Below are 19,598 nucleotides of genomic sequence, written 5' to 3'. Positions count from 1 at the left end.
GCATCAGACCTGGACCCTACTGAGGAGGCGGCCTCGAAACCCGACGACTATTAACCGCGCGCACGTCGCTTACACGACTGTTGCCCATGCTTTTCTACGAGGTTTACCAGCAGCAGCCATGGTAATACTGAGCGACCATTCCATGCGTGCCAGCCTCCAAGTGGCCCCTCTCAAGCTTCATAAATCCAGATCCTGCGATGCTCTGTCTTCGAAACAAGACCACTACAGTTCCAAGTCGTACACAACATCACACATGACACCGCCCGCAACACCCAATGGCTCGCAGGAAGACCTGGCGGCGGACCAGCTGCCACCGCCGGTCTTCCACAACTTCCTGCGAGCCTTTTATCCTTTCCATCCAAGCTACGCCATGACCGATTCGAGCGTTACCCTTCCATTGAACGAGGGAGATGTCATCTTGGTGCACTCAATTCACACCAATGGATGGGCCGATGGAACCCTGCTGGTATCAGGCGCAAGGGGATGGCTTCCGACCAACTACTGCGAGGCATATGACCCGGAAGAGATGAGGAACCTATTGAAAGCATTGCTCAACTTCTGGGATCTCTTGCGAAGCACATCCGTAAACGATAGCGAGATTTTTGGAAACCAAGAATTCATGAAGGGCATCATTGCGGGAGTACGCTATCTATTGGTAAGCTTTTTCACTTCGTGCTACCCTCCCTCCCACTGCATTTTACTCACAACGCAAAAGGAACGCACGCACTGCCTGACGAGGGAGTCGGCTATCATAACCCGCAACGAAAGTCTACGGCGCGCACGCAAGACATTGCTTTCCGAGTTGTCAGCCTTGGTGAAAACAGCAAAGCGTTTGCAAGAAGCCCAGAAGGGCATCAGCCAACCGACAGAAGATGTCAACGACATCATTGACGAGATGATTTTGAAGGCTTTCAAGATCGTGACCAAGGGTGTAAGGTTTTTCGACATCCTTGAGGATGATCGCAGGCAACGCGCCCCCGCAGTGACTGTCATGGCTACCGTCATTGAAGAATCTTACATACCACCGACGCCGCCTGCAGATCACATCAAATTTGATGCAACTCAGAATGCAGCTTCCCGAGGACCGGCGAACGGCACATCCACCAGGGGTACGCCCTCGCAAACAGGCGACGCGGCACAAACGTCGAACGCACCGAATAGCAGGCGGCTTTCTATCCTCCAGTCCCCGGCTAGTCCCAACTCGCACCGTATGTCTCAAAATGTCAAACGGCTGTCATCCAGCATCTCACATCGCGTCTCATTGGCCGGCCCTTCTCCGCTGTCAAGACCGCATCATCTTGTCTCGGAACGCCTCAACAAGAGCCACGATACTTTCTTGTCCCACCTGGGCTCCTTCATTGGCCGTCTGCACTTGCAGTCCCAATCTCGGCCAGAGTTAGCCTTCGCCATCAAACTCTCGGCGACGTCGGGCGGAGAATTGCTGGCTGTCGTTGACATTGTCTGCGGTCAGAGTACTAGCTCTGACATGTTAGCCAGGGCAAGGGATATGATGTTTGAGCGCATTAGGGAACTGGTTATCGCGGCTGGTCAAATCATCCGACACGCAGCGTTCCAGGATGCCGACGTTATCATGCCCCAGGACAACAGCTTGCTGTTAATGGCCGCAACGGGCTGTGTGAAGGCTGCCGGCGAGTGTGTAGCCAAGACTAAGTGGGCGATTGAGCGCGTCGGCGACTTTGAGTGCGAATTCGAGGCCGGCGAGCTGGGCATTGATCTCAGTGTCTTGGACGTTGCCTTTGAGCTGCAATACCGTCGGCCATCGATTGCACCATCCGTTGCAGAAACGACAACCACCGAGGCGACCAGCGTAGCCGGGTCTACAAGAAGTTCTGACTCTATGCACTCGGTTGTGCCGCCAACGCCCCACCACCAGCAGCGCCCGAGTCTCGTCGCCAACGACAAACCATTGCCTCAACTACCACCCGTAGATGGCAGTGAAACTCACGGCCACCGACGTCGGCCTTCCTCCCAGAACTCCTCTGCACCTAACTCTCGGCCGTCATCACTCAATCTCAACAATGACCATGTTGCGAATATGATGTCTTCCGTATCGTCGATGCGGCCGACTCTCCCGCCTCTTCCCAAACTGTCTACATCCCTGCTCCCGGGAGATGAGTACAGCCCCATCGAAAACCAGGATGGCGACTACAACAGTTCCTCCCGTGTTGACAGTATGGCTGCTTCAAGTGCGGGTAGTAGTAGCACTTATCTCAGCCGAGACTCCGAGGCCAGCTTGGTTTCTCAAACATCTACTCGCGCGACCACACCGGATCACTCTTTGGCACCGAAACTCAAGCCTTCCATGTCAGAGCTTAGCAACGCTGGAAGCGCAAACGCCATTAACGAAGAAGTTGACGATGTCGAGTCTAAGATGCTCGAGAAGACGTACGCCCACGAGCTGATTTTCAACAAGGAGGGCCAGGTTACCGGCGGCTCCCTCCCAGCCCTAGTTGAGCGTCTGACAACACACGAATCTACTCCCGACGCGACTTTTGTGTCAACTTTCTATCTCACATTCCGATTGTTTAGTAGCCCGCTCAAGCTGGCTGAGACTCTCATCGACCGATTCCACTACGTCGCCGAGGCACCTCACATGGCCGGCCCAGTCAGGCTCCGCGTTTACAACGCTTTCAAGGGCTGGCTCGAGTCGCACTGGCGCGACGAGACGGACCGCGAAGCCCTCAGCCTCATTGAGCCTTTTGCGGAGTACGAGCTTGGCGCAGTGTTGCCTTCCGCTGGTCGTCGACTCTTGGAGCTTGCTCAGCGCGTAGCCAAGGACATTGCTCTCGTCCCGCGCCTTGTGTCGTCCATGGGCAAGACGAACACCTCCATTGCGCAGTATATCCCGGCCGACACACCGCACCCGCCATTGGCTCTCACCAAAAGCCAGATTCACCAGCTATTTGCTTGGAAGAACGGTGGCAGCAACCCTACTGTCCTGGACTTCGAGCCTCTCGAGATCGCCCGCCAGCTCACCATTAGACAGATGAACATCTTCTGCTCCATCATGCCCGAGGAACTTCTCGCGTCACAGTGGATGAAGAAGGGTGGTGTTGATGCCCCCAATGTCAAGGCTATGTCGGCCCTGTCCACAGATCTGTCTAACCTCGTCGCCGAAACCATCTTGCAACACTCGGAAGTCAAGAAGCGTGCCGCCGTCATCAAGCAGTGGATCAAGGTGGCTCATCAATGCCTGGAACTCCACAACTATGACGGTCTGATGGCCATCATCTGCAGTCTGAACAGCAGCACGATCAGCCGTCTCCGCAAGACCTGGGATATCGTTTCTGTCAAGCGACGTGAGATGCTCCGCACATTGCAGGCCATTGTTGAGCCTGCGCAAAACAACAAAGTGCTCCGGACCCGCCTCCACGACCATGTCCCTCCTTGCCTGCCCTTCCTCGGCATGTTCCTGACGGATCTGACTTTCGTCGACATTGGCAACCCTGCGACTAAGCAGATTCCTACCCTTGGCGGCGATGGCTGCGAGGAGAATGGCGGCGGTCTCACCGTCGTCAACTTCGACAAGCACACGCGCACTGCAAAGATCATTGGAGAGCTCCAGCGGTTCCAGATCCCGTACCGATTGACCGAGATCCCCGAGATGCAGGATTGGATGGCGGCGCAGATTGTGCGTGTTCGCGAGAGCGACCAAGGCAATGTTCAAGTTAGCTACTACCGCAAGAGTCTACTTCTGGAACCTCGGGAGATGGCAGTGCGAACTCCCATTGAGCCTCAGACCAGCAACACTAGCACCCAGGGTCGCGGCGACCTCTTTGGCTGGATGAGCCGAGACCGAGGTGCACCGACACCTACACCGATGTGAGGTTACGGATGAAACGTCCTACATCGCGACAACATTTGTTCGAACGGAGAACATCATCTCCCTATATTCGGCGACATACTTTACTCCTTATTCTGCTTCACTTTTGATACCCAATTTTTCTAACCTCTCGTCGAGGTATTATGTCATGACAAGTCCCATCCCTATGATGGCACTACACACGGCGTTAATCTGCTTTATTGCCCTGCACTTCTTGTCTGGGCTTGAGGCCTCATCCGCCGGACCCGAAAACGCGCGGCGCTGGAACCGACTTATCACATTTTTTCTGCATGCTGGGAAATATCTCATCCTCCCTTGTTCGACAGCGACCAGCAGTGGGTTGTTTGTGGATATCGGAGTCATTTACACACCTTTTTGGATTCGACCTTCACTGCCCAAGAATTGGCTGGAGGAAGGACGTTTTGTTCCATTGTGTATCCTATCTTTGGTAGTTTTGGATGGTGTCTGGTCTCTAGATGGATGGATGGACCGGAGTTGTAGGTATACCAGGCCAGGCCTTCGTGCCTTTGTTGGACACCGGTGTTGCTGCGGGTGATGCGGCAGGCTTTTGCTCGGAGTCTAAAAGACCAAAAAGTGTACACTGTATATGTAGGCTAATCTGCACGCTGCCTCTGAGGATGGAGCAGGGACAGATATCATGAATAGGATACGCATCCTGATGACGATTTAATGTTCAGAGTTCATCAATGTCTGTGTACAATGTCCTGTGAACCCCATTATGCCACAAACTGTGATGATTCCTCGTTGTTTTCAGCTTCCAGGAAACGATTTCCAAGTGGGTTGTCTAAAGGCCTTCAACCCCACATCGTGATGAATGAATGCCCTCATGGGCGGAGGGTCCGCTCCACCAAGTGTCCACCAGATATAGTTCTCCACAGAAGCAGAATCTTCATCCATCCATCCGATATGGTGTAGTGGCCAACATGATGCCCTCTCATCTTCAGTGAGAGGTTAGGCATAGCCCCGAGTTCGATTCTCGGTTTCGGAAATCATTAGCAACAGCTGTTCGTCAATCTTTTTGCTTTTCCTGATTCCTATGGCGGGGCTGTTGGTTAAATTGTCTGTTTCCGACGTCCGTCAACATCTCGCCAGGGCACAGCGGCATTTCCTCATGGCATATAACGTGGCAAGCCATAGGCTCCGTGCTCATTAAGCGCCGTGATCATGTCTGGGCAACAGCAATTCACTGCCAATCCGTCGGCATGTCTATGACTCTAGCAGATTAGGCAAAGATCTCTCAAGGGTAGATGAGCTGGTTGCCAAAACCTACGGGGTGATTGGACGAAACTCACATACACGAATGTCGTTGGGAGAGTGTTTTCGTGTGACTCCAGTTTGCTTACGCCGCACATGCCTGTCCTCGCATGCCAGCGTCGTATATTCAGTCGCTGACTGCATGTAACTCGAGCCAAAATCCTTTCGGCCCGCATTCACTTGCAGCTCTTTGATCTGATCTTTGCAGCCAACTCCGCATGGAGGGGGGGGGACTGGATGTTGTCTACACGTAACCAACCGCAAGGTAAGCTTCCCTGCTCAAGCAAGAGCATGCTAGACCAAGTGTGCCCAACGATAGATCGACCTTAGAAACACCATACAGCCGTTGCTCAGCCCGCTTCTTGCTGTAACGTCGGATGGTCATCATAACGGTAATCTCGTGTGGAGAAGAGTGGTATCGAACCAGTCGGGTATGGGGAAGAGTGCCGATGTCACGATATGATGCGGGTGAGATGTTGTGAGCCGCGCGAGGTGGTGTTTGGCGAAGGTTACACAAATTTTCGGTGGCGAAAGATGTGGATGAGATTACTGATAGAGATGGATGATCATAAAGAGCATAAAAGAGAGCGTTGAAGAGGGGCTACTGGCTTTTCGAGGGCCGTTGCGTGACAACTAATAACTCCCTACTCTCATCCACATCGTATAATCGCATCCATCTCTGCTTGACAACTCCCCCTTTCAACAAGAGAGACATTACCAAACACCATGGGCCTCACGTCCTTTATCGGCTCCCCAGTCATCTTGATCATTTCCGCCGCAGTCCTCCTCTACTTCCTTACTATCTGGATCCTCTCAACCCGACGACCGCCCAACTTCCCCCCAGGTCCCACCCCAATCCCAATCCTCGGCAACGTCCTCCAAATCCCGCCCAAAAAGGCTTTTCTCAAATTCCAAGAATGGAGCAAAACCTATGGCGACATCCTCGGCATCAAAATCGGCACCGAGAACTACGTCATCCTCTCGAGCGCAGAACACATCAGAGAACTCTACGAGAAGCGCGGCGCGATCTATTCGGATAGGCCGCAGCCGTACATCACGAGCACGCTCATCAACCCCGGCACGATCCTCTTCATGAACAACGACCAACACATCAAGAAGCTGCGCACGGCGCTGCGGAATCACCTGTTTGGGCCCGGCGAGTTGAAGCGCGTTGTGACGGCGCAAGAGGCGCATGCCGCGTTGCTGATGAGGATGATTTTGGAGGAGCCGGGGCGGTTTCATGTGCATTTGAGACATTGGGCGCTGGCTACGCCGCTTTCTGTGATTAGTGGGCAGCGGGTTGAGAAGGAGGGCAAGGTTGCGTCGGCGGGGACGTATTTTGCTACGCAGGATACGTGGTTGCGGTTTCTTACGCCTGCGCAGGCGCCGCCGGTGGATTTGTTTCCTGTGATGAAGTATCTCCCCGAGTTTTTGGCTGGTTGGAAGCAGGAGGCTGCAGAGCTGAAGAAAGGGATGATGAGGACGATGTATCACATGCTTGACGGGGCTAAAGCGCAGGCCGCGGAGATTGCGAGTGGGAGGAGGGGGAAGGAGACGGAGTCGCTTATGTCTAGGATGATTCGGGAAGGGGAGGAGAGTAAGGTCAAGGGGAAAGGGGCGACGTATGGGGATCATGAGCTTGCTGTTTTGGGGGCGGGGACGTTGGATGCTGCTGTTGATACTGTCATTGCTACGACTAGTACCGTGGTGCTCATTATGGGTGCGTTCCCTGAGATGCAGAGGCGGCTTCAGGAGGAGGTTGATGCTGTGTGGCCTGGGCAGGCGCCTGGGTTTGAGGATCTTGGAAAGGCGAAGTATCTGAGGGCTTGTTTCAATGAGGTAAGTTGTTTGTTACGCGTCCCAGTGGGACTTTCATGATGTTGAGAACTGACGATGACTGAACAACGTAGGCCATGCGCTGGCGCACCGCCGCGCCCTCGGGTGTCCCTCGCGTCCTCGCCAGGGAAGACACCTACTGCGGCTACACGTTCCCCAAAGGCACGCGGTTCCTGACCAACACGTACGGAATCCACAAGGACCAGGCATGGTACGACCGGCCGGACGAGTTCCTGCCGGAGCGGTATATGGAGAATCCGTGGGGCGTGCGTCCGGAGCTGGCGGCGGCGGCGGAGCGGGAGAAGAGGCATCCGACGTATAATTTCGGGGCGGGACGGCGGATATGCCCTGGGCCGGACTACGCCGAGAACCAGATCTTGATGACGATTGCGAAGCTGGCGTGGGAGTTTGATGTTGTTCCTGCGCCGGGGAAGAGGTTGGATACCTGCATTGAGACGGGATTTCATTCTGATCTTGTCATGGGGCCTGAGAGGTTTGAGGTTGAGTTTGTGCCGAGGGGCGAGGAGAGACGGAGGGCGATTTTGGAGGATGCGGTGAGGGCTGAGAAGGTTGTTGATGCTTGGGTCGGCTAGATGTGATGAATTGACCTCAGCCTTTGGAGGATTGTATGCCGAGAAGGGAATCTAGGATACACCTCATGTGGAAACATCTTATCCGATATCATTACAATACGAAGCCACGATCTGAAAACTTGCAAGATCAGGGTTTGACATGCTTCCGTCGGCAAATCACCACCTGTGAGGTCATGTGCAAAGAACTGTTCACTGAACACGAGAGTATGCGTGCAGTTATTCAAGCTTCTTCATCGGCATCACTCCGTATACCCCGAATAATTGGCTTGAAATGTCTATGAGCTAACGAGGGCACCTGGGCCGTCTCTTTACATGAGACGTTGCAATTGCGAATGCGAAGGGAAATTTCAAGTCTCACTATGTCAACCTGAATATTCTGTACTTTGTTCTCGAATTCAACAAGGGTCAGTGAAGTTGCTAAATACGAGGGCGAATGTTTGGAAATCCTCATCGTGGAATCAAGTAAATGAAGCCGTAGAGTTATGAGATTAGTCTCCAAGTGCTCGAACTGACCCCATCTCAGTCTAATATTAAGATGAAGACTTGCGCGGGTGGCGAATATCACGGTCCCGTAAGAAGTATGACGGTGTGACTTATGAACGATGAGCCCTAGCTCGTTAAGCTTTCGCGTAGATCTGGTGCTTTCGATCCATCTCATAAGGCCCGATCATGCGTTGCCGTATATCCGGGCCCCGGCCTTCTCGGCTCACTACGATGGGATGAGTGGTGAGTGAGAGGGCAGTCCTGTGAAATCCCTTCGACTCCAAGTACGCGCGGGAGACTTGTCGTACAGAGTACACGTATTCAGGTCCACACCGAGAACACCGGGGTCTGCCAAGAGACGAGTATCTCAGGACCTGATCGGTAAGCGGCAGCAGCAGCCCTGAACGGTCCGTCATCGACAAGCAAATGTTAAAAAGAGGTTGAAAGAAGCCTTGTCGGACCGACCCGTTAAGGGTGCATGAGATCAACCAGTGCTGGATGGACAGACGGAACCCGCGGCTTGCTGCTGTTGCTTGCATCCCATCCCATCTCAGCTACCAATGCTCGGCAGCGCCAGCCTCAATTGTGCCTTGCTGTGGTTGCAAAAAACAAGGCCTGCGCCGCTTTGGCCGCGTGGATTTTGGCCCCCGAAGTGAGCAACTCGATGTCGCATCGTGAATTTGATTGGTCGAGCTGAGGTGCGGTGCAGCTGGAAATTAGATTAAAAAAAATTGTTAATGCGCCTCCACGTGTCGGTCAGCCCGAACCCGCGGCCATCGAGGCCCATCGAATCGAGGCAGTAGACTGGTGAACGATGGCAAGTTTCGCAATCGGTAATCGGTCTATTCTGCCTTGGTTTTGTTTTCTGTGACTTATCGATGGTCGTACTTGCCGTGTATTCCGTCCTCCCGTCTAAAGGCCTCCTCCCATTTGTAAGACGCCCAGCCTTTCCCCCCCCGATTATTTCCCTTTCACCTTCCAAGATCTGACGCCCTACCTGATCCAACCAACAAACAAACACAACAAACCTGTCTGTCACTGTTCGCCGTTCCTTGTTGTGCCTGAGCTAGCAGATCGACCCCAATTGGCCGCTTATCGGCGCTCACTTAATCCTTCCTCCCCCCCGCAACCCGACTTCACACACACACATTGACCCCCCCAATTAAACCCGCGCCGCGCCGTTGGGATATCGCAATGTCACAACCGGGATCCGACGAGGAAGGGAAGAGAAAGCGGGACAAAGTGGGAGAGTTCCTGTATGCGCGTCATCTTTCCCTCATATGCACTTTCCGCGTCTTGCGACCCCTCCCCCATCCCAGCCCAGCCCTATGAGGCTCCAACCCCTCACTCTCAACCATCATTTGACTACACCGCCATGCTCACCAATAATGGTCTGAGGCAATTGCGCTGATTCAACGACAGAAAGAAGAATTATAACAAGGGTGAACTCGCCTTGAAGCATGCCGTCGGCTTGGGTCAGACCCCCAATGTCGTCCCCGTCACACAGCCCGTCATCAATGGCCCCTCACGCGTCGTCGAGGTCGGCTGGCACCCCGTCGGAGGCCTCGCTGGCAAGTGGTTCGCCGAGGAGACGGGCCTGGGGAAGATGATCACCGAAAAGATCAACAAGTATCCTGATCCCACTCAGCATTGGGCCGTCCTGATCGGCGACTACGCTCACCAGTTGTGGATGGTGAGTCCTCTCATCTCACTCACTCACTCACCGCCCACCCATTCTCTTCATTCATGACCTAACCCACCCCATCTAGGATGAGAGCTTTCACGTCATCTACACCAATGAGCGATACAAGCGCGAAGAATGGCGCACCTTCACCGTCGGCGAAACAACCTTCAACGACGACGCCATCCGTCGCGCGGGCGAGTACGTCATCCAGAGCATCAGGTCACGGCAGCCAGCCTACAACCTCATCACCAACAACTGCCAAACGTTCGTCCTGGAACTCCTCGACGCCGTCAAAGTCGACGGGCACAAGGACTTTGGCACCACGCTCGCCGTGTACGAGAGACTCTTCAGCTCCGGCAAGGTCATTGACCTCTTCTCGGACGAGCAGAAGCAAGAGCAGCAGCAGAACCAGCTACCGATGCTCGAGGCTCCGCCGCAAAGCTACGCTCTGCCGCCATCGCCAGCATCTCCGCCCCCCGGTGGACCGCCAATGTCGTATACGTTCCCGCCACCGCCTGGACAGAACCCGTATCCGCCGCAGTACCAGTACGGTCTCCCTCCGCTACCGCCGCCGCCGGGTCCTCCGGGTCCTCCACCACCACCGCCCCCACCTCGTCCACCGGCGGGCCCACCGCCTGGTCCTCATCCTGGAACCGTTTCGCATGCGCAAAAGGTCATGAACGACAACACTACGCAGCTCGATACCCAGGAAGAGGCCAGCAAATCGAGGGGTCTCAAGAAGGAAAAGGAAAAGGACAAAGAGCCCAAGAAGAGTTTCTTCTCTCGGTTCTCCCGAAAATCAGCAGAGTAGTTGGGGCGTTGTGGTCTTGTTGCTGTTTTTTCTTTCATTTCCTCTGAACCATACCCTTTCACGGCCTTTTCTTAATGAAGTCCGGAAGACCCGGAAACGATACACATAGAAGCATTAGGGGCGAGCGGCGTTTTGAGGACAGATGGAGACCCACAGAAAACAAAGGTCATTACTCTACATGGCAATCTCTCATCGCTGACCAGAAATGTGATGAGCATCATGGAGAACTTTCCCAGTGGTGTCTGCCCTCTACTTGGGTACTCTACGAACCCGAATCACCACATACGACCATACCCACTGGAAAACTCGGGATCCCGTCCGCTCTCCCATAGATAAGCCAGTGAGGGCCGGATTAGTAGTTGAGTCGGTGACGATCAGCGAATACCTGGTGTTGTATGTTTTTTTGACGTTTTTGGAAGATTGCGTTTGTTGTGAGGCGGTAGGGCGTTGGGCCAGTCGGGGCAGCGCAAGATCTCGGGCTGTTTTGGTCGTGTTTTGGGCGGAGATTGGTGTTGTATTACGCGTCTTGGTAGCTCTCCATTGTTCCCTAGTCTTCTCCCCCTCACGTCTCGAAGCGTGTTGTACTCGATTATGGTCTCGTCTCGTTAATTGTGAAAGTGGACCGTGACGCACAATATCACTACAACCCCGGATCGCTCCTGGGTAGTCAGAAGGCACCTCCCGGAGAGCAAAACTCTGCTTCATGACTATCAATTACAAATTGCTAGTGGAAATTGGAAAGTTGGGAGAACGTTAGAAATAGAGAAAAAAACAACCTCAAGACTCTACATAGTGCATATTCAGCGAATGTGACACATCTTTGCAACCCTTGCCCTTCGAATAACAGCTCGCGCAAGCGTCGTAATTCTCTTCACACTCACAGCAGTCTGGAAGTCGGTAGGTCAGCAAGTGGAATCTTTCTCTACGGTTTCTACGGTCTTTGGAAAGGGCAAACCTACGATAGAAATTTCCTCGAGTGATCTTTTCTGAACAATGATCGCAATTGACGGTGCCTGACTGAAAGGAGTGCGAGTGCCTTGCACATGTCTCGGGATATGCCCAAAGAGACAGGTCGTTGCCCGCCAGGTGTAGCTGCAATGTATGCTGCGTAGGATTCCTGCATCTCTCGCCTACCTTGTAACATGCATGGCAGAGATCATAGTCGTCCCCATCGCAGTTACAGCAATCTGTACCACAACGTCATCAGCAGTCTGATAACGGCTAGGGCTAGCAACGTCGGTAGTCACTTACGGTAGTATCGCCCTTGGTTGACCATCTCATGGCAACAACTGCATTGCTTTGCGGAAGACATGCCCTTGGACCATCGGCAGTCACTGACCCAATACCGATGAGTTGAGCAGTCGACTGCGCAGACAAGCGCCGAGAGGACGTGATTTGTAACCCCGCAGCTGGAACCATCTTTGTAGCATTTTTCACAGGAATCATAGTTTCCGCAATCAAAGCAATCTGTATGTAACATCAGTTGCAAGGACCTTTCAAAGTTGTGGGAGGAAACTTACGATAGCAGTTACCTTGGCGTATTGCCTCTCCACAGTGGTCACACCCAAATAACGTGTACTTTCCACCAGAGAGTTGGGAACGTGTGACAAACTGGACGATTTCATTCTCCCAATTTGGATACAAGTTTATGATAGGTGTCTCTGGAGATAGGTCTTGATTCATGGCTGGTTGTAGCAAGGTCATGTTGTGGGAAGCCGATCGACATCTCGAGCCCTTGGAATAGCAGGCTTGGCAAAGGTCGAAATTATCGTTCTCGCACAGGCAGCAATCTAGCACGGTACATGTTAGCGAATCAAGAGCTGCGAACATGTTCTTCGTACTTCAACTCAAAAGCTACAAGATAGACTGAAAAACACGGGGAAGGGGAGCCGGAGAACTTACGCCGATACTGTCCCTTTCCAATTTGCTCTCCATAACTGTCACAGTTCATGGCACTAAACACACCCAGAAGACGGGGGCAGCATCGTCCTCGAGCCTTTCCATATCCTGCGGCGGCTTCCATGACCAATGCCGACCCTGCCGTCGCCAGGAAAGAAGCCAATGCCTTTTCAGCCGTTTGCGCCAAATCGACACCCATATTCCATGCGCCGGCTACTTCCGGTGTAGCGACGAGCATTTCGGCCGTCGCTCCTGTGTCAATGTCGTGCACCTCCATCAATTGAACTTCCGGTAGGATAGTCTGGCCCATGGTGTCCCCCGTGATATTGGTACCGACCTCCTGGAACTGCGCGGCCGCCCCCTGGATGGCGTCGCCTACCGCACCGACGGGGTCTGCAGACAAAGCACCGATGGCTGAAGCCCCTGAAGCCCCCGAATTCCCCAACGGCGTGAACATGAGTCCATCCGTTAGGCAGTCGGTAGCACCGAGTGTCACCATGCCGACTGCGAGACCGATGGTTCCGGTGATGGCGGATATGGCGACGTCGCGTTTCCGGGTTTCATACAGGGGTATCTGGCGGCGCTCTAGCTCAGTTTGCACGATCTTGAGCTTCTTCCTGGAGATGTAGAATTTACGAGCTGCTAATGGAGCCATGATCAACGATGCGCCGCAAGTTGGGATGGCCATTCCCAGGTATGTTCCTCCGCTGAAGTATGCCGTAATCTGTTGACGGGTCTTCACGACCTCTCTTTGTACAAGCTCTTCGTCTGTGCTTGATATAATCCGGGCAGTGTACTCGCCCTCGTCAAAGTGTTGGCAGATATCGTTTAGACCCATGGTGCTCTAAAGTAGAAACCCGATGCTGAGGAAATAAGTTAGGTCTCTTGCTTTTGACGCAACTTCCAAAGCGGGGGACACAGGGAAACCGACCGGCGTGGCAAATGTGAGGACAACAAGACCGGAGGTAGCAGGAAGAGATTCCGCTTTGGTGTAATCCTTGAGGTGTAATGATAGTAGCCAGTCTTCATCCTGAAATTCTTCGGGGTATCCGGGTTTCATGTAGTCAATCACTCCAGACCATGTCGGCGTGGAAGAGATAGCAGGTCTCGTATCATAGTAAAGGCAGTGCTGAACGACTTTGTTAGCAGGCTATCTCTAACTTGCACCAATCAACCTTGATCCCAATTTGAACACTGAATAGGGATTCAGCTGGGATCCACGGCTTACTGCATGCGAACTGTTACAAGGGATATCTTGATTTCGAGTGGTGAAACAAGGCGTCTTGGTCCACATGCCAGAATCTTGGCATTTTGGCGTGTTGCATACTTGGTATGCCATTCAGTTGGCACCTCCTGCCTCTCAATCAAATACGTTTCTGCATCGAGAGAGGAAGGCTGGGAAGGGGGCATAGGCGCTTAGTGTCTTGAGGCTGAAGAGATGAGGAATTTGGCGCCTGACATGACTGGTTCCTGCCGCCTCCTTCACAAGTTCACAGTACTATGTCTTTGCGTCAATAAGAAGAAGAAAAAAAGTCCAAATCTTGAAGGAACGAGAAGTGTTCGGACCAATCTGGTAACATAGGTACATGTAAGCAGCAAGGCTCGGTAAATCCTAGCCAAGACATGGCTTGGAGCTGAGGTTCAGCTGATTGCTAGTTCGCCGGAAACGAGACATAAAGAAAATCCAATAGTGTTTTGTTGTAGATTTCCAAGACCCGAAGCCTCGGACTCTAGGACCACATCACTTATTCACCCAGCCCTATTCGTTTCACGCTCCACGCAGGAGGCCGTTGTGATGGGGGTGACATCGTGAAACTGGCCCGCCCCTCGATGGGGTTATGCTAAGCTCCTTAGTCACGGCTGTGAGAGTCACCCGCCGGAAACAATTTACAACAAACGAGAGGTATCAGAGGTCAAGCGCAGTTCTTATCGCCGTTCCAAACAACGCAAAGATTGAAAAGTAGGTGGCGTTCTGAACGCAAGGGATGACATTGAGACGGCGAAGGACATTTACGAGACAAGTCAGTTTCTCATACTGAGCCTGGATCTTGGAAACAAAAGCTTTCAAATGCTTAGCACCTGTAAGCCTTGGTGTTTTGCCGGACATGGCGTTTCAGCTTTCAAATCCCATCGATCTGCTTCAGAGCCACCTAGTATCGCACAACTGGTTGAGATCTTCCTCTGGTAGCCGAGATCTTGAGAGGCCCGTCAAAAACGTTGGTTGTCGCCGTACATAGCCGTTCCTCGGCGCTGACCGAAAATGTAGTTGAGACTCTCCATATCTTGCTCAGCGTCGCCTTCTCCCTGTAGGGCCTTGCTTAAGTCTTTTGCTGATTCTTGACTAAGATATCAAACGAGAGTAATTGGTATCCCGTCCTCTCGAGTCTCGCACCATGTGAATAGCCTGCCAGAGTGATTAATTTTGTTTCAAAATTCACGGCCAAGTAGAAAGACAAGAACAATACCTGCCGCTTCAAGTCTGAAATCCTGAAATGAACTTCTTGAACGTCTTCCAGAACTTGATGGTGTGTAGGTAAAAGAACACGAAAATTGTCCCCACGGCAAGTAATGCCCACTGGAACGCAATCAGAATTACTATGCGCCTGGAACTCCATAAGAGAGGGTACTTGCCTGTATCATACTCCCACTCTTGTTGTTAATTGCCCTCAGAGCTTGCCCTATAAAGGCTAATGCGCTTGCTTGCAACAAGAGAGCAACCCAGCTCCCAAATCCCACAACTACTCTTGGGAGGTTCAGACTCTGGCCTCCTTCTATTCTTTCTAGAGCATCCAGAAACATCTCATCTGTTTGCATCAGCTGTAACATGAGTGCGATCATCAACGAGACCGAAGATGCTGCTGCTGCCCATGAAAGCCAATACGCCGCGTCTGCGGTGGCTCGAACGGCGGTCGTTATAGTTGGATCAGTCTCATTAGTTAGAGGAATACCGAAGAAGTTGCCTCCCGTAGCAAATCCTTGGCTAGCCGAGATAGAAACGGAAACCGTGATGGTGGCAGTAAAAGCGACGAGCTGAAGGTAGGCAGAGAATGGTGGGCTATGTGGTCGTGACAGAGTAGCATGCGGGGTTTCCTGATAGGTGCCTGTCGCTCCCAACACGTTTGATGGCACTTGGCCCCTGGTTGGGGATCGTGGCGCTGGTTTCGTAGCCATCGTGGCCCCAACAAAAAACCTCAGCCTTGAACCAATTTGCAGTCAAAGCGCGCGGAAGTCTGAGAAATGGAGAGGTGGTGTGGTGGATGAGAGTGTAGAAGCATGGCCCATGACTTCAAATGTGACGCCGGACACTGCCTCTTTATGTCGAGCTCAACACGCTACCGCATCACGGGTCATCGTATAGCGAGCTAGCGATCTCCGGGTTCGTTGCCTTCACTTTTAGCCTTGGTTGCCTTATTCAACTACACCAAATTCGACTGAGTAAAAACGCCGAGATGGAGCAGTGCCGTTCTGAGATCATAGAGGCGCAGACCATCGCAACATAAATTCACTTGCATTTAAGACGATTCCAAGCACTCCGAGAAACTCATGGATTGTGACACACTGTACACACTTCACTTATCGCCGGTTTCGTTCTTACTCATCACTGTACCCTGAAAGAGTTCCAAGTTTCCGAGTAAATCATGGGTGCGTCACAAAGTCGAGGCCCCACGACTCCCCAAGGTGTCACAGGTTAGTTAAAATGGTTAGAAACTCTGTCAAAAGCCCCCCAGTTCTCATTCTTTATGGTTGAAGGTTCAGCGCTGCAGACACAACTGGAGAAGGAAGGGATGTTGGGATTAGGAGGTCTGGGCATCATCCGCCATATTGTCAGCCATCAGACACCTGGATCCGTTATCCGCGTCATATGGAACAGAGAGCATAGCACCCTGCAACACGAGTATCTCCTACTGCGCATCAAAGTCCAAGATGTAGCAGAGATCTCATGGGTTAGACTTGAACGAATGGGCGACTTAGGCAAGCAAGCACCAAACAGCGAAGCGAAATTGATGTTTATACCGGCACCTACTATGTCGAGTCTTGTTCACCATGACGACAAGACTATACATGATGTCGACCTGGAATCTTCCCCGCCAACTCTGGCGAACATGGCCAACATACTCTCCATCATCCACCAAGTGGCGTCCGACTACACCTTCCTTCACCATAATTGTTGGTGGTTTGCTAGACAAACCTTCACCGTTCTCTTCACTCGTTTCATGCCTGATGGAGCCGAAAAGAAGAGACTTCGGGGGAAGTGTAGGATCAAGAATCTAGAGCACGCAGAGGCACCGTATCATTCTGCGTGGCGTGGGCGGTTGATCCGAGGAGGGCTGTTGCTTGTTACTGTACCTGTGTTTCCTATTGCTTGGCCAGTCATTATTGTAGGAACGGCAAGCATTTCCGGATATGCGATGTTTGTTCTTTGGAAGACTTCGAGAAAGATCGATGCCCAGATCGATGATTATTTGCACAATGTGGCGGACTGATTACGGGGTTGACTCCGGTATATCGTTTGGTCTGTATGATTTGATGTGAAGACTGAAGGCTACATGTAGCCTGCAGGATGTAATCGGGCAGTCCTTCGGAATTGTATTTCCTAATACTAGGATTGTGGAGTAGTTATTTGTATGAAGGAAGAACACAATCTATGGTACATTGTCTCTCGTCGTACGTCCGACGACCAGCGTGCAAGTCGTAATTGAAGCCTTCGAAACGGCTGGACGAAAGTCGAACCTTGGTAACAGCTTCTCTCTAGACAGACCTTCAGGTGGTTTCTATTCGCAGATTCAAGCCTCTAATATCAAACCAAATAGACCAACGCAATTCTACCACTACTATTGCTCACTGTCTCTGAAGTAGAAAATTCTTGAAGTCTTCTTGTCGAGCAACTTGTAGGTGTGAACTTCCTTTCCCGAACTCCCTGTTCTACATGTACTATTAAGAGAGGTCGTAATAGTGTATAAGCATATTGTGGACTAACAAGCACAAGAAGTAGGCTAGGTACTAACTCAGAGATATCTATGATAGCCGAGGATCTCCAAACGAATGGTATCCGATGTGTCGGCGGTCGGTCCGGTCTTTGCAGCGTCTCTAGATGCGGGGTACTTGGTTCAGCCAGCTGAGTAACCGAAATGTCTTAGATATGTATTTGTTGAACGATGCCCTCGTACCGATCTGCTTTTGAGGAGCTGCAAGGAAAACCTCAACAACCTGTGCGGGGTACGATACTTATTTCTAAAGTCAATTACTTTCCAAACTCCAAGCATAGCGCATCATGGCCGCCACCAATAGTGATAACTTCGCAACGCTGAGTCTCAGCGACCGCTTTGTCCAAATTATCAATGGAAAAGCTTCTCAAACGGAGAAGAATCGACATGGCATCAATCCAGCGAACCTGAGAGCAAAAGCAGAGGTCCCTATTGCTACACGCGGGGATCTTGACCTTGCCGTCGCCGCAGCAAAAGATGCCTTCAAAGGATGGTCGAAGGTTCCCTATGAAGACCGGAAGAAGGCAGTCCTGGCGTATGCGGATGCTGTTGATAGCTACAGAACCCAGTTCAGGGACTTGCTAATCTCTGAGCAAGGAAAGCCTGTATGAACAACGAACCCTTGCGTGAATTTATCTTCGCAGCAGCGAACTGCCGAGCCACGCTAACACCGCCTAGATCCCTCAAGCAGACGCCGAGACAGATGCTGCTATCAGCTGGATCCGTGGCATGGCCAATATTCCGCTCCCAGAGGATGTTGTAGAGGACAACGATCACCGAACCATCATCACTCGTTACGCTCCTCTGGGTGTGGTTGGGGCTATTGTTCCTTGGAACTTTCCCTTGCTCCTGGCCACAGGTAAGATCGCGCCAGCTCTCCTGACCGGAAATGTGATCATTGTGAAGCCCTCGTAAGGATACGACACACTTTAAAGCTTTGATATGACCGCTCATGAACACGCAGACCTTTCACACCGTACTGTGGGTTGAAGCTGGTTGAGTTAGCACAACAGTTCTTCCCGCCGGGTGTGGTGCAGTCCTTGAGCGGAGACGATGACCTTGGCCCTTGGTTGACAAGTCACCCGGGCATTGATAAGATCAGCTTCACTGGATCCACAGCGACCGGAAAACTGGTGATGCAGAGTGCTAGCAAAACTTTGAAAAGGGTTACATTGGAGTTGTGAGTGTACCATGAGATCTGGTTCATTGAGGCAAAGACTAACGCCAGAAGGGGAGGAAACGATCCCGCCATCGTGTTTCCGGACGTAGATGTTGACAAGGTCGCTGAAAAGGTGAGTTCGACCTGAAGGTTCTATAAGCTCGCGCTTACTAAAGCAACACAGGTGGCATTCTTCGCCTTTCTCAACTCCGGCCAGGTATTATTTTTCCCGTTCCGTTTCATTTTCATATCGTCAAGACTACATTTACTCACCGATACACTTCGATCAGATCTGCCTCAATCTCAAACGTATCTATGTGCACGAGTCCATCTTTGATCGATTCAAGGAGGCTTTAGTGAAGCACGTCAAGGGGTATAACCTTGGTGATGGCTCGCAACCCGGGGTAACTCACGGTCCTCTACAGAACTCAATGCAGTATGAACGAGTCAAGACATTCTTTTCGGATATTGAGTCTCAAGGATGGAAAGTTGCCGTTGGGGGCAGCATCGAGAAGTCCCAAGGCTATTTCATAACTCCTACCATCATCGATCGGCCTCCCGAGAAGTCTCGTCTGGTTGTCGAGGAGCCTTTTGGTAAGTTCCTCAAGTAACGTCCTGCTGCATGTATCTTGGATCTCTGACACATCTCGAACAGGACCTATTGTTCCCCTTCTATCCTGGAGCAACGAAGACGAGGTTATTTCCCGAGCCAATGATACGTCGATGGGTCTTGGAGCATCCGTCTGGTCGAACAATCTGGATAAAGCAGCAAGAGTTGCCAGGCAAATTCAAGCCGGTAATGTCTGGATCAACACACACTTCGATCTCTCACCCCTCGCTCCGTTCGGAGGGCACAAGGAGAGTGGCATTGGGACCGAGTGGGGCGCAAATGGCCTGAAGGGGTTCTGCAACGTGCAGACCCTGTTTCTTAACAAGCAAGTTGTTAGCTAGTAGGTCACTCTTGCGATTCAGCTTCATTTGGAACGTTTGAAGCCAGTGGTGAATCGTCAATTTTTTGACCAATTACTC

General features: G+C 52.0%; 7 protein-coding genes and 1 non-coding gene across 8 annotated transcripts; 6 read left to right on the top strand and 2 right to left on the bottom strand.

The window, feature by feature from the left end:
• Positions 1 to 253: 253 nt before the first annotated feature.
• Positions 254 to 3,847, top strand: BDP55DRAFT_559567 (RasGEF domain-containing protein; the record flags this gene model as incomplete). The annotated part of the gene is made up of 2 exons (XM_060569911.1): positions 254 to 655; positions 716 to 3,847. 2 exons carry the CDS (start codon positions 254 to 256, stop codon positions 3,845 to 3,847), a joined length of 3,534 nt encoding a protein of 1,177 aa, XP_060425829.1.
• A 918-nt stretch (positions 3,848 to 4,765) lies between these two features.
• Positions 4,766 to 4,853, top strand: BDP55DRAFT_t265. The gene has a single exon. It is a non-coding gene; the product is annotated as a tRNA-Glu (tRNA).
• Positions 4,854 to 5,723: 870 nt separating this feature from the next.
• BDP55DRAFT_283979 (cytochrome P450) lies at positions 5,724 to 7,659 on the top strand. Its single transcript, XM_060566499.1, has 2 exons — positions 5,724 to 6,958; positions 7,030 to 7,659. The coding sequence occupies exons 1-2, from the start codon at positions 5,846 to 5,848 to the stop codon at positions 7,546 to 7,548; spliced, it is 1,632 nt and encodes a 543-aa protein (XP_060425828.1). The 5' UTR covers positions 5,724 to 5,845; the 3' UTR covers positions 7,549 to 7,659.
• Positions 7,660 to 9,225: 1,566 nt separating this feature from the next.
• Positions 9,226 to 10,514, top strand: BDP55DRAFT_523383 (uncharacterized protein; the record flags this gene model as incomplete). Its single annotated transcript, XM_060567789.1, has 3 exons — positions 9,226 to 9,287; positions 9,454 to 9,724; positions 9,801 to 10,514. Coding segments are annotated over 3 exons (1,047 nt in total), but the record flags the coding sequence as incomplete, so codon positions are not given.
• A 566-nt stretch (positions 10,515 to 11,080) lies between these two features.
• On the bottom strand, positions 11,081 to 13,459 carry BDP55DRAFT_283952 (uncharacterized protein). The gene is made up of 5 exons (XM_060566498.1): positions 12,429 to 13,459; positions 12,047 to 12,316; positions 11,778 to 11,993; positions 11,486 to 11,713; positions 11,081 to 11,413 (listed from the first exon to the last, which is right to left on the bottom strand). Exons 1-5 carry the CDS (start codon positions 13,261 to 13,263, stop codon positions 11,304 to 11,306), a joined length of 1,659 nt encoding a protein of 552 aa, XP_060425826.1. The 5' UTR covers positions 13,264 to 13,459; the 3' UTR covers positions 11,081 to 11,303.
• Positions 13,460 to 14,684: 1,225 nt separating this feature from the next.
• BDP55DRAFT_283899 (uncharacterized protein) lies at positions 14,685 to 15,676 on the bottom strand. The gene is made up of 3 exons (XM_060566497.1): positions 15,057 to 15,676; positions 14,891 to 15,000; positions 14,685 to 14,829 (listed from the first exon to the last, which is right to left on the bottom strand). Exons 1-2 carry the CDS (start codon positions 15,594 to 15,596, stop codon positions 14,899 to 14,901), a joined length of 642 nt encoding a protein of 213 aa, XP_060425825.1. The 5' UTR covers positions 15,597 to 15,676; the 3' UTR covers positions 14,685 to 14,829; positions 14,891 to 14,898.
• Positions 15,677 to 16,063: 387 nt separating this feature from the next.
• On the top strand, positions 16,064 to 16,913 carry BDP55DRAFT_752145 (uncharacterized protein; the record flags this gene model as incomplete). Its single annotated transcript, XM_060580656.1, has 2 exons — positions 16,064 to 16,112; positions 16,176 to 16,913. The coding sequence occupies 2 exons, from the start codon at positions 16,064 to 16,066 to the stop codon at positions 16,907 to 16,909; spliced, it is 783 nt and encodes a 260-aa protein (XP_060425824.1). The 3' UTR covers positions 16,910 to 16,913.
• Positions 16,914 to 17,697: 784 nt separating this feature from the next.
• Positions 17,698 to 19,520, top strand: BDP55DRAFT_635451 (aldehyde dehydrogenase; the record flags this gene model as incomplete). Its single annotated transcript, XM_060572776.1, has 7 exons — positions 17,698 to 18,015; positions 18,089 to 18,321; positions 18,375 to 18,590; positions 18,642 to 18,702; positions 18,754 to 18,786; positions 18,860 to 19,163; positions 19,225 to 19,520. The coding sequence occupies 7 exons, from the start codon at positions 17,698 to 17,700 to the stop codon at positions 19,518 to 19,520; spliced, it is 1,461 nt and encodes a 486-aa protein (XP_060425823.1).
• Positions 19,521 to 19,598: the final 78 nt, after the last annotated feature.

Source organism: Colletotrichum godetiae (assembly GCF_030913485.1).
Source record: "Colletotrichum godetiae strain CBS 193.32 chromosome Unknown BDP55scaffold_43, whole genome shotgun sequence".
NCBI classification, from domain to species: Eukaryota; Fungi; Ascomycota; class Sordariomycetes; order Glomerellales; family Glomerellaceae; genus Colletotrichum; species Colletotrichum godetiae.
This window is presented reverse-complemented; position numbering and strand designations above follow the sequence as displayed.